The sequence below is a fragment of the Petaurus breviceps genome, unplaced genomic scaffold (genome assembly GCF_028583685.1).
Source record: "Petaurus breviceps papuanus isolate PSGF00001 unplaced genomic scaffold, PetGlider_PUasm1.0 174, whole genome shotgun sequence".
Lineage (NCBI taxonomy): Eukaryota > Metazoa > Chordata > Mammalia > Diprotodontia > Petauridae > Petaurus > Petaurus breviceps.
This window is the reverse complement of record NW_027185761.1, coordinates 25,734,933-25,747,569: the sequence shown is the minus strand read 5'-3', so window position 1 is coordinate 25,747,569 and position 12,637 is coordinate 25,734,933. Positions and strand designations below refer to the sequence as shown.

Sequence of the window (12,637 nt, the reverse complement as noted above, 5' to 3'; positions counted from 1 at the left end):
TGGTTAGTAAACCTCTAGATCAGGAAACAGCAATCTCAAAGAAACAGCATAACTTCATCAAGAACAGGTCATATTAACTTCATTTCTTTTTTGGAAAGAATTACTATAATCTGATAGAGTAGAGGAGTTGTGTAAATATAATTAATTTAGATTTTAGTGGAACATTTGAAAAAATCTCTCCTATTATTCTTGTGGATAGGATATGAGCTAGAAAAAAGTACAAATAGGTCTATTTCTAAGTAGTTGAATGATCAGACCCAAAGAGTAATCTAGTTGAATGCCCCAGCATCTGTACTTAATCATGTTACAAAATAACTTGGATAAAGGAATAAGTGGTTTGCCTATGAAATTTTAATATGACATAAAGCTAAGAGAGATAGATAACATGCTGTATGATAACCAGGATCTGAAAAAAATATTGACAGGCTAGCATGTTGGGTCAAATCTAATAAGATTTAATAAGGATTCTTGTGAAGTCTTACACTTGGGTTAAAAAAAAAATCAAGATAGGAGAAGTATGGCTACATAGCACTTCATCTGAAAAAGATCTAGAGGTTTTAGAAGACAGTAGGCCCATTATGAATCAATGGTGTGATATAACAGCCCCAGCCCCCCCCCCCCAAAAAAAAAATCTTAGACTACATTAAGAAAAGTATAACATCCAAGACTAGGGATGTGATGGGCTCACTGTACCAAAATTGGTCATATTGCATATAGTTTATTATGTTGAGTTCTGAGTATTACATTTTTAAATGGACATTGAATAAGCTGGAGAGTGCCCAGAATAGGATGACCTAGTGATAATACCATATGAGGATCAATTAAAGAAAGTGGGGAATGTTTCACCTAGAGAAGAGAAGACTTGGCTGGGAATGGGGGTGGGGGGACAGCTATATCTGAAGAGCTGTCATGTGGAAGAAAGATTGGATTTGTACAGTTTAACCCCAAAGGGAGGAACCAGAGCACTGGCTGTAAATGACAAAAGGTCAGATTTAGGCTTGATGTCAGGAGAGAAGAAAAAAAAACAACAACGTCCTAGCAAGGGGAGCTGTCCAAAAAGTTGAACAGGCTCTCTTCCTCACCAGAGGTCTGTGAGAAAAGGTTGGATGGTCACTTATTGTGAATGTTGTAGAGGGGAATCTTGGCCAGATAGAAGTTGGACTGGATGATGTCTGGTCCTTTCCAATTCTTAAGATTCTTGGCGGGGGGAGGGGGCAGGGGGAGAATGAACAGCACACCCAATAGCACTTACCACAGTGCGAGGCACAGGTACGTATAAATGCTCAATAATATTCATTGAATGAATGAAATCCCAAAACAAATCTGAAATCAAACAAGGCCAAACAAAACAAAATGAGAACAGTATAGCTACATACAGAATTACTGAGTGTTAGGGATTATGGGAAACATTGCCTTAAAGATCTAAAATGGCCACAGTCCAAATATCTGGCCAGTTTTTTGTGCCCTGACCAAAGCCTGAAGCAACATATGGCTGCACTACTTCATCAGGCTCTGAGCTGACCTCCCTTCCTCTGGCCTCCCCCACCTCCAGTTCATCCCACATACTACAGTCAGAGTCAATATTCTTTAAGCACCTTTTGTTTACATGATTCCTCTGGAACTTGTACAATCCTCCTCCTTTCCTGTCAAATCTCAACTCTGTAGCCTAGGCTCCAAGGATGCTGCACCAACTTTCCCTCACACTCACTCACTACCCAGGAGCACTTATCATTCTACCAAACTCCAATTCCAGTCTCTACTCTGGCCAAACCTACCTGCTCCTCAAGCTCCAAACAAGCCTGGCCCTCTACAGCCTTCACTCAGTCTTCTCCCATCCCATCTCCCATCTCCCACCCTTCCTACTCCTTCCCATCAAGTCATGCTCCTCCCCAATGCCCTCTCCATTCCCCAGCTGCCCCTGGTGTAATTAAATCTGACCTTGCCTGCCCCTATTAATCAGGGAGAACAAAACCAGGGCGTGGAGCAAACAACCTGATTCTTAGAACAAGGGTTAAAAAACTCTTCAACAGTTTGGTTCTTGTGAACTCCTTTGTCACCCTTGCTAGAATTCTGACTCAAGTCACCTCTCTAGACCTTCCTCCATCTGAAGAATTCCCAGATTCAACACTTACTAGCCATGTGACCTTGGGCAAATCACTTAACCCCAACTGCCTTCCCCCCCCCAACTCCAAAAAGAAAAAAAATTCCCAGATTCTGGGCAGTGTTTCCCCACCTAGAACTCATAGGAACCACTTGTTCATTGCTCCTGCTTAACTAGACTCCTCGCCACGACCAGTGCTGGTTTAACCTAGCTGGTTGCTATTCAAAGATGCTTGAGCTTTTCCTTTGGATTTTGTTTTTTTCAGACTCTAGTGACAAGAAGAATCCTGGATTAGAACCCTAGAGACATGGATTCTAATCTTGCACAAACTACTATTTTGTGACCTTGTTACAGCACCTGGATATACCTGAATGAGTCACTGGACCTTTATTTCTTCATCTGTCAAATGAAAACAATATGATTAAAGAATCTTTCTAGGATCATTTAATTTAGAGTTAGAAAGGATCTTAGATATTACCTAGCCTGATCCATCTCCATTTTAAGGAAAAAGGAAACTAAGCCCCAGACCATTCTCAGAGTGTGAATCAAATGGTATCTAGAACGAGTGGGACAATGCCCTGGCAAAGTCCAAAACACTAGACAGATGTAAAATATGATTATTATACTGTAGATGACTCGCCTTCTAATCCTTTCTATGCATCTCATTTCATAATTGATGAAGACCAAGCGAAAACTCTTATTGTGGGGGCAGCTAGGTGTCGCAGTGAATAGAACACCAGCCCTGGAGTGAGGAAGACCTGAGTTCATATCCAGCCTCAGACACTTAACACTTACTAGCCATGTGACCTTGGGCGAGTCACTTAACCCCAATTGCCCTTCCTTCCCCCCTCCAAAAAAAAAAAAAACAACTAAACTCTTATTCTAAACTATGAGGATGGTTGAGCTAGGCAGATGGGAGGTTCCATGTTTATGACAGAGAGCAAAGATTCGTCTAGAAAGTCTATGTCATGACCTCCTGAGGGACTGCCTAAGCTCAGGATTTCTGTAAAGCCTAAACAAACCTAACCTCAGAAGGTTATGTCTATAAAATCTGTGTAATCTACAAACTTGAGTTTTCCAACTTCCATGGATTGCTCACCTCTCATAATCTCCTTCTGGTAGGTGTATACTGGTCTCCACCACAGAATGAAGGAAAACATCAGGGGTCACTTACATGTCTCAGAGCAACTCCAAGTGAAAATGGGGAATTGCTATCGGGATAGATGAAGTAGGTGAATGTCTACCACTGTGCACAACTCACGGCCCACCTGAGCCCTATAGACTTGATAAATTAGCCAACCAGCAAACATTTGTGAAGCACCTACTATGTGTCAGTCATTGTGTCAGGCAACTGGAAGATACAAAGACAAAATTAAATAGCTCCTGCTCTTAAGGAACTGATATTTTATCAGGAGAGGCAACATATACAAATATAAGCATACATAGGATAAATATAAACACATGGTAGTTTAGGGAGACAGGTCACCAGCCACTGAAGATAGATCAGGAAAGGTGTTGAATGGAAAGCGGATTTTCAGCTGAGCTTTGAAGGAAGCTAAGGATTCCACAAGGGAGAGGTGAACAAGGAGTGTATTCTTGATGTGGAGGATGGCTTGTGCAAAGACTGACAGAGATTGGGAAGTTTAGAAAAGGAGTGGGTTTGGGGGGAAAGATATGTTCAGTTTTGAACATAATGAATTTGAAATGTCAGTAAAACATTCAGTTTGAAATGTTCAATAGGCAGTTGGTGTTATGGGACTAGAGCTTAGGAGAAAAACAGGGGCTGTATGTATAGATCTGAGAATCATCTACATTGAAATGATAATTAAACCCATGGGAGCTGATGAGGTCACCAAGGGGAAGTATCTACCATACTATTACTATTACTCATAATAACACATTTTAGTACCTGGAGAATCTGATTTAGAGGTAGAGTAGGCTTTCAAGGCTATCCAATCCATTTTGCAGATGAGGAAACTGAGATCTAAAAAGATGACGTGCCTTGTCCAAGATCCTAAAGGTAGGATGTAGCAGAGCAGTACTTTCCCCACAACAATGCTGTGTGGTGAGTAAGGCAAGTATTATTTTCTCATTTGACAAATGAAAAAACTCATAAAGGGAAAATGTTTTGTCCATGGTAACACAAGCAGTAAGTGTCAAATCTGGGACTCAAAGCAAGATCTCCTGAAGGGCCAGGGTTGAGCCATTCCTAAAGAACAACAAATTATAAACCCCAGATAACTAAATTTCTAGGATCTTTCACCAACTCAGAAGTCAGTGAGGAAGTTAATGATGGCCCTACCAGTTGGTGCCATAAATAGATGAATAAGTAAATAAGATAGATAGAAGACCTGAAGTTCATATACATATCATAAATCAACACTTTTCTGCCTCCCTTCTCTCCTTCCCCTACTTACAGAAACATGAAAACAAAGAGGAGGTATCTCTTATTCTTTCAATACCAACCCACTCCTCACTCTTTCAAGCTGTCCTGGACAGGCCTGAGGTCACCCAGATAAGGTTGACAGTGATTGGAGATTTGAAGAATACAGTGTGTCTGCTTCAGTCCCTGCACACAAACAGTCCTAGGAAGTTAGGTGGTACACAGGACAGTGCACTGGAATCAGAGTCAGGATGGACCTGCGTTCAAATGTGACTTCAGACACTTAATAGCTGTTTAACTGTGGGCAAGTCACTTAACTTCTCTCTTCATCAGTTTCTCCAACTGAAAAATGGGGATAATAATGCCTACCACATGGGATTTTGGTGAGGATCAAATGAAATTTGTACAGTACTTAGCTAGTATAGTGCCTGGTAATACATAATAATGTTTTTCCCCTTCCCATCATTTTAATTCCAGAGACTTCCCTTGGCCCCTAGCACACTAGTCCAGCTGAGATGCTCTGAGACAGTAGCCTTAGCTTAATCCTATCCCAATCCATTCAAATCACAGAATTATAGAATGTCTGAAATGAAAAGAACCCTAGAGTTCATGCTGCCTGGCCTGTTTTTGTTAGTCTCCAGGAGCTGAGTGGTTTTTGCATTTTAAAATAAAGTTTTATTATATTTTAAAATGTAAAAACCATTCTTAACTTGCCAGGCTATACAAAAATAGGCAGCAGTGGCAGCAGCAGGAATTGGAGTCAGGAATTTGGCCATAGTTTGCCTACCACTAATATCTAACTGCCCCGTTTAACAGATGAGGAAACTGAGACCAAAAGAGGTTTTTGACCTTCCTAAGATGATGTTATTAGTCAGACTGAGGCATTTGCCCAAGAGACCCAGGGGAGAATAATTCAAATGCTTGCTTTCTTTATTAACTGGAACTCTAGAGTTCTAGAATTCTAATTTAGTTTCCCAAAATTCCAGAATGTTGTGCCATCATTTCCAGAAGTTAGGTGCAGCAGGCACGTAGTAGCCCGATAGCTTGACTACGCTGTTTTATATTCCTTCCCTTACCCTTTTTCCTAATTCTAGTTCAGTCTGTGTAATTCTCAACTTCTCCTCTTGCCCTCCTCCCTCCCTTCCTTCCTCTCCTCTTTTTCCCTTTCCCTTCCTTTCCTCTCCCTCTCAGGCAGGGACCAGGGGGAGCAAGGAACAGAACAAATCTCACAGTCACCCCCTCAGTGTGCTTATCCAGATGATATCACATGAAAAATGAACATCAAGGGCAGCCTTAGGACAAAAAGAGAATGGACCACCTGAAAGGTGTGTGAGTTGGGAGGAGACAGTGTTACCAGGGAACCAAGGCCAGAGCTTTAGTGGTAACGGAGAAGATGTATGGACTATATGAACCTTAGTTCTTTTTCATTTTTTTCTTTTACAAATAAAATTCTTTATTAAAATAGTAAAGCATAAATTAACTCATGATTATATTTGTGTTTACATTTAATTTATATTTATTTTCTTTCAATAGGCAGTATGCAATTCAGAGCCAGAGATAAAGAAAAGCAGATCCCCAGATACACAGTGATTGATCTCATGTCTTGCTTAGCATAGCTGCCTAAGCCTCTTATTCCTCCTCTCCCCAATTCTAACCCTCCCTCAGTCATTGTTTGTCAGCTTGGTGTGATATAGTGGAAAGAGTGATGAACTTGAAATCAAAAGAGAACCGGGCTTAAATCCACCCTCTGGTACTAGTTGTGTGTGATTCTGTTTACACTTAGTCTCTCTGTGCCTCGGTTTCCTTATCTGTAAAATGGGGATAACTACACTTGTAGTAAATATCTCACAAAATTGTTGTGAGGGCCAAATGAGATAGTGTGCTTTACAACCCTAAAAGGGAAACACAAGTGTTTATTAAGTCATTTCACCCCATCTACCTCAGTTTCCTCAATTGTAAAATGAGGATAATAGGTTGTTGTGAGGATCAGATGACATAGTATTTTTAAAGTACTCAGCACAGTGCCTGGCACATAGCAAGCACTTATTGTTGCTGTTATTATCATTCCCATTATTAGCCACACAGTAGGGCTAGGCCTCTCCCCCAATAGTGGGACCCAGAGCTATTCTCAGACTTTATGGACAGTTCTCATCCCTTCTTTCCCTCACACAAGCATTCTCTATGATCATGTAAATTGTTCCAAAAGTTGACATGGCAAAACAGTCCAAGTGAAAGACCTTGATGCTTTTAGCTATCTTCTGTCTAATATTCACCTTGCCTTCATTTCTCAGGTATATCACACAGATTCAAATAATGAGCAGGTTGTGGGGCTCAGTTGCCTCTCCTTGCCATTCCTTTACCAAAGCCCATAGCCAACTTGACTATATATATCTGCCCACCCTGCCTATTTTGAGGCCCAACGCAGGGAAGAAAATGGTGCAGGAGATTGATTTTTGAGAACATCTAAGGGTTCTTTCAAAGTCCATCAGATACTGTCTACAGTTGCTGAGAGACCTTATGAGGTTTTTTCTCTTTCTCACTGTGCTCCTCTCTAGGACAAGCAGCTCAGCATCTATAACCCAGCAAAAATATTTTATAACTAAATTAATTATTGCATGCTAATTGCACAATATCACTCCCATGTTTGAGAGCCTTGAATGTCACACACAGACACACAAAGACACACACACAGACACACAAAGACACACACACCCTACAGAAAAAAAACACCAAAGTCCTCATCCTAGCTTCCAAAGCCTTCCACAAATTTCCTCCGACCTACCTTTCCAGACTTCTCCTTCTCTCCTTCCTCCTACACGAACCCTGCTCTAGTTAAAATGATCCACTTACTGTCTCCCAAGCTTTGCTTTGTGCTTTTCCTTCTGGGCCCATGCCACACCATTTTCTTTCTCTTGAACTCTCCCATTCTGTGTCTACCCCTATAAAAACTTGACACATTCCTCAAGGCTCAGTTCAATCATACTCTTTAGTCTGACTAGATCTTATGAAGATCTCCATTCTCCTCTTTCTCCACCTATGCCTTCCACCCCAATCTGCCAGAAATGTTCTCCCCTTCCTCTGGCCTCTTATGGCACTTTTTGACTACATTGTTAATACAACACATCTTTAATTGTTTAGTTTATTTTGTCTAATACAGCATGGCACAATAGATAGATTCAAAAAGACCTAGGTTTAGCTCCCACCTTGACACATAAGCAAATCACATTACCTCAGGCCATGATTATTGCAATAGCTGCTGGTGGGTCTGCCTGCCTTGATTCTCTCTTCACTCTAATCCATTCTCCATTCAGCCTCTAATGTGATTTTCCCAAAACACAAGTCTGATCATGTCACTCCCCTACTCAATAAACTCTAGTGGCTCCCTATAGCCTCCAGGTGCAAATACAAAATGCTCAGTTTGGCATCCAAAGCCCTTCCTAATCTAGCCCCTTCCTACCTTTCTAGTCTTCTCACTCCTTACTCCCTAACATATACTCTTCAATTCAGTGATACTGGCCTACTGGCTGTTGTGTGAACTAGGTACTGCATCTCAGGTTCTAAGCATTCTGACTTCCCCCATGTCTAGAATGCTCTCCCTCCTCTACTCTGACTACTGACCTCTTTGACTTCCTTTAAATCCCAGCTAAAATCTTACTACCTACAGGAATCCTTCCCCAACCCCTTATCCCTGTGTCTTCTCTGTTATTGTCCATTCTGTATATAACTTGCTTTGTATATATGTGTTTGCATGTTGTAGATTGTAAGTTGCTGAGAGACCAGCAACCCCATTAGATTGTAAGCTCCTTGAGGGCAGGGACTTACCTCTTTTGTATCCCCAGCACTTAACCATAGTGCCTGGCACATAGTAGTGACTTTAATACATACATATATATATATATACTTCTGACCTCACAGGATTATGATGAAGATCAAATGAAATAATGAATGTAAAGTACTTTGAAACCTGTGTAGTCCAATATAAATGTCACCCATTTAATAGCACTTGGCTATGGGAAGTATTGAAAACTTAAGAAACAGTTTCCATACTTCAACATTTCAGGGGCCTATGATTTCACCAATGTGAAAGCCCTCCACTGACCCAGATTATAGCCCTTCTAAATCTTAGTAGATAGACTTTAAGAGTTTCCATGACCAAAAATTTCACCACCCTCTAGCCCACCAGATTATAAGCTTCTATACACATGTAAATATTTATTCAATAAACATGTATTAAATACATGGGTGCTCACTGCCCTGCCAGTCAAGAGATCAAGGTTCTAGTTCTGGTTCTGCCACTACTTTTCTATGCAACCTTGGACAAGGCACTTAAGCTCTCTGGATCTCTGTTTCCTCATCTACCAAATGGAGTCAATAATAATGTACCTGTAGGTTTTGAGGGGCTATGGTGAGGACAGAATGAGAAAATGGATATAAACACCCTTTTTGAAATTATAGAGTACCCTTTACCAATGCAAGGATGAGCATTATATCCTTGGCTATGGTTTCTGAAATTACTGGATCCTTTTCTTCTTAGGAGACTTGAGAAATGTCTGGATGAAATGGTGTCCCAGGAGATAGAATATATCAGTTAAACAGAATCTCAGCCTCTGAAATCCCAGATAGCTTCAAGCAAATGGATCAAACTACTAAGCTCTTTCTGCTCCCTCCTTGGCTCTCACAACACAAAGAGCATGAAGGCTGGAACTCAGGACATCTGGTTTTAGTTGTAGCTTTGCCAAGAACCATATGTATGACCTTGGGGCAAGGCTTATTGTGCCTCTTAGGGCCTCAGTTTTCTCATCTGTAAGATTAGGGAGTTGGACCAGATGATCCCTCAGGTCTCTTCTAGTCATAATGTTTTATAAATCTGTGATTGCTCAGAGATCCCAGACAACAGCAACCAAACCAGAAAAAAATGCCAAATCCTCAAGATTAAATTTCCGTGGATTATGGGGGATTTGAGGACCAGGAAATCAGCAGTAAATCTTTAACACATTGAAAACTTCCCAAAGAATGGCTGAAGACTTTAATACTAAACCTAGAAACCATCTATAGATATTGTCCAGATTGTCACTGAGGGGTTGGCAGGAGAGTTGGGGTGGGAAGAGGATGAAATGTAAACCTAAAAAGGATGAAGTTGGAATCCTCATTCTGTGAACCACAAAGGTTCCCACTTAGACACCTAAACAAAAGAGACACTGACTATCCCTACCCTGGCCTATTTGCAGGCACAAGAGTGTCTATAAAGTAATATGAGGGATAACTGTAGAGTGATGACTCCTCTTTTTAACAGGTTAGGATTTATGAAGTGTTATCTACACCAAAGCAATCACTGGGTGGAGTGGAGGGAGAGCTTTGTACTTACTCTAACAAGACTGCCACTCCTTATAACTTTGTTGTAATCCTTCTTTAATAATCATTTTAAAAGTCAGATTACATGAGAAAATCTACTTCATGCTGTGATACTTTCTCATTTTTATCAATACAGAGACACACACGAAATATACAAACATACATACACCACTCACACACCAAGATTCTCCAACTTATTCAACAATATTATCTACAAGTTTTGATTTCAACTAACTTTGTATTACTTCCAAAAGTGAAATCCACCCTCAACGGATCAAGATTTATCATCATTGAAATGTTGTTAAAATGTGTCATAGGCTCAGAAGGCAGCTTCCAAAAAGGAATTTCTCACAGTGTGTTGAGCAATGGCAGACTCATGTGTGTGGCCTCCTAAGGTGATTGCTTTGAAGGGGACAGTCCTCATTTGGCTAGACAAGTTCTGATCTCTTTATTAAATAATACTACCCATCACTTATAGTCATACTTTCTCATCCTATCTACCCCAGTCTGATGGGGTTTCCCCAACCATTTCCATTTGTGCCTATGCCTCCTCCCCCAACTCCCAATTCCATCATCCTACTCCACCCCCACCTCCATCCATGCATGCACTCAGACAAATGCAGGGAGGAGCTGAGTCTTCAAATTCTGTTTCCAGTCTAAAAGGGTAACTCTAATGGATTCTGGAAGACATTCATAGCAATCAGTCCTCTTTCCCAACAGCCTCTTCTCTGGCTAAGGATAATGCTTTGGCAAGATATTTCAGAGGGTTCTGTGTGCTAACAGTACCCTCCTTGAAAAAGACAAGACCCAGAGAACCACTTTGATGAGTGATACATTCTAACTTGAGTGGCCTAAGTATGTGTTTGATGCTTAAGAGATCTCCCTAACTGCATAACCCTCCACACCCTCCACATTCACACCCTTCAAATATATACTTCTCTCACAGACAGCCTCCACAGTCACACAGTGAAATGCATTCTCAGCATATACTCTACACACAAATACATATACACTCTACACTCATTTCCCCCCATGTCATCCCCTAACATAACTTTAACTCACAAATACAGCTATTGCCATATAAAATAATGCTTACCCATTATACTCTAATTCATACTCTAATACAACCTCAAAGACTGAGCCCAAAGAAGAGAACTTCCTAAAAAAGTATTCTCTACACCCCACTCTCAGATCCTGAATGATTGGATCAGGTAGAGGAGGTGAGGGGACTTTAAGAAGTGATACTGACAACCCTGGATAACGTGTGTTGGTGAGTCCTTGTCTCTTCCCTCTTATAGAGCCAGAGACCTCTACTTACCCCCAAAGCCAGCACAAGCAGACTTGGAGGGAGTCTGGGAGGCAGCAACCCTCAAGTCCACTGTGCATGAGCCCTGGGGTCCCCCAGGTTTCCTCCCATGGCCACCTCCACCCTCCTACCTGCAAGCAGTTGCATCCAAGCACAGATCTTGTAGACTGTGGCTGTGTTGCAGAAGAAGAAGAGGGCGAAACAGGTGATGCAGCCCAGGATCAGCACCATGGACAGCAGCACGAAGAAGGCAGCCGCCTTGAAGGCCCCAGACGGGATGGTGCTGAAGTCGGTGAAGGAGCCGCGGCAGGTGAGCTCCCGGCCGGCCAGCCCGCTCCCCACGCAGTAGTGGAAGAGGCCGAAGTAGCCGGGTTTAGGGGTGCTCACACTGTCGCCCACCCAGTAGGGCTGAATGAAGACCACCACGTTGATGATGGCGAAGCAGATGGTGAAGATAGCCCACAGCACCCCAATGGCCCGCGAGTTCCGCATATAATGCTCATGGTACAGCTTCGAGGCCTCCTGGGATGGCAGCATGGTGGCAGGGTTTGGAATTGGGATAGAGGGTGAGAGCGGGGATGCACTGGGCTATGGGACCAGGAGCCAGGAACCTGATGTTTAAGAGCCTGGGAACTGAGAGAGGGGGTGGGGCGGGGAGAGGGGGAGGGAGCTAAGGAAATGAAGGCCTGAGAGCCTGGAACCCCTGGGCTGAGGGGTGGGAGTGAGGGGCGGAAGGGCAGGGGAGGCGGGGCAGGGGCCCTAAGACTAGAGGGGCTGGGGCTGGGAGGTGGGCGGGGCCCGGGACCCGGGCCAAAAGCCTTCCCGGGGGAGAAGATGCTGGGGGCAGGGAGCTGGGGGGAATGGAAAAGGATGGGGAGAAGCTGGGGGCTGGGGGGAGGCCAGAGCGAGGGGACTGGAGGCGTGGGGAGCCGGGCAGGCACTGGGCCGAGCTGAGCCGAGCTGAGCGAGGGGCCGCGCGGCCCAAGAGCAGGGGCTCCGGGGGACCAGGCCTGGAGGGGAGCAGCGCAGCAGCAAGCTACGAGCCCCGAGGAGGCGGGCCGGGCGGAGGAGACTGCGGGGCCCCGGGCCGGGGCCGGGGCCGGGGCCGGGGCCGGGGCCAGGGCCGGGCCGGGAGACGAACCTGTCCGAGTCTCCAGGCGGCGGCTGGAGCTCCAGAGGGGGGCCGGCCTGGGATGGGGGACCGCGTGCGCCGGACCCAGGCCCAGGGGCGGGAGGTCCCTAAGCACCTCGGCTCCGGGGCCCCGACGGCGGCGGCATCGGCTGCAGCTTCAGCGTTGGCGGCAGCTTCGGCCCGGCCTCCATCTTTGCTCCGGTTCTCCCCCGGGGGCGCGCTCCCGCGCCGAAGCGCGTCCCCGTCGCCACCCCCCTCCCCAGGCGCGCCCCTGACGGAGGCGCGCTCCTGCACGGTGCAGGTGGGGCAGAGGAGTGTAGGGAGGGCTAGACTTGTGGGTGCGGCCTTGGCTCTGACGGGAAG

The 12,637-nt window shown here is 44.1% G+C and overlaps 1 protein-coding gene across 1 annotated transcript in view; it reads right to left on the bottom strand.

Annotated features, from left to right (window-relative positions):
* LHFPL4 (LHFPL tetraspan subfamily member 4) overlaps nucleotides 1-11,884 on the bottom strand; it is a 32,506-nt gene extending 20,622 nt beyond the window's left edge. The window contains exon 1 of the mRNA XM_069084008.1: nucleotides 11,274-11,884. Within this exon, the coding sequence (XP_068940109.1) occupies nucleotides 11,274-11,679 (406 nt within the window). The 5' untranslated portion in view covers nucleotides 11,680-11,884. The remainder of the gene's footprint in view (nucleotides 1-11,273) is intronic.
* Nucleotides 11,885-12,637: the final 753 nt, after the last annotated feature.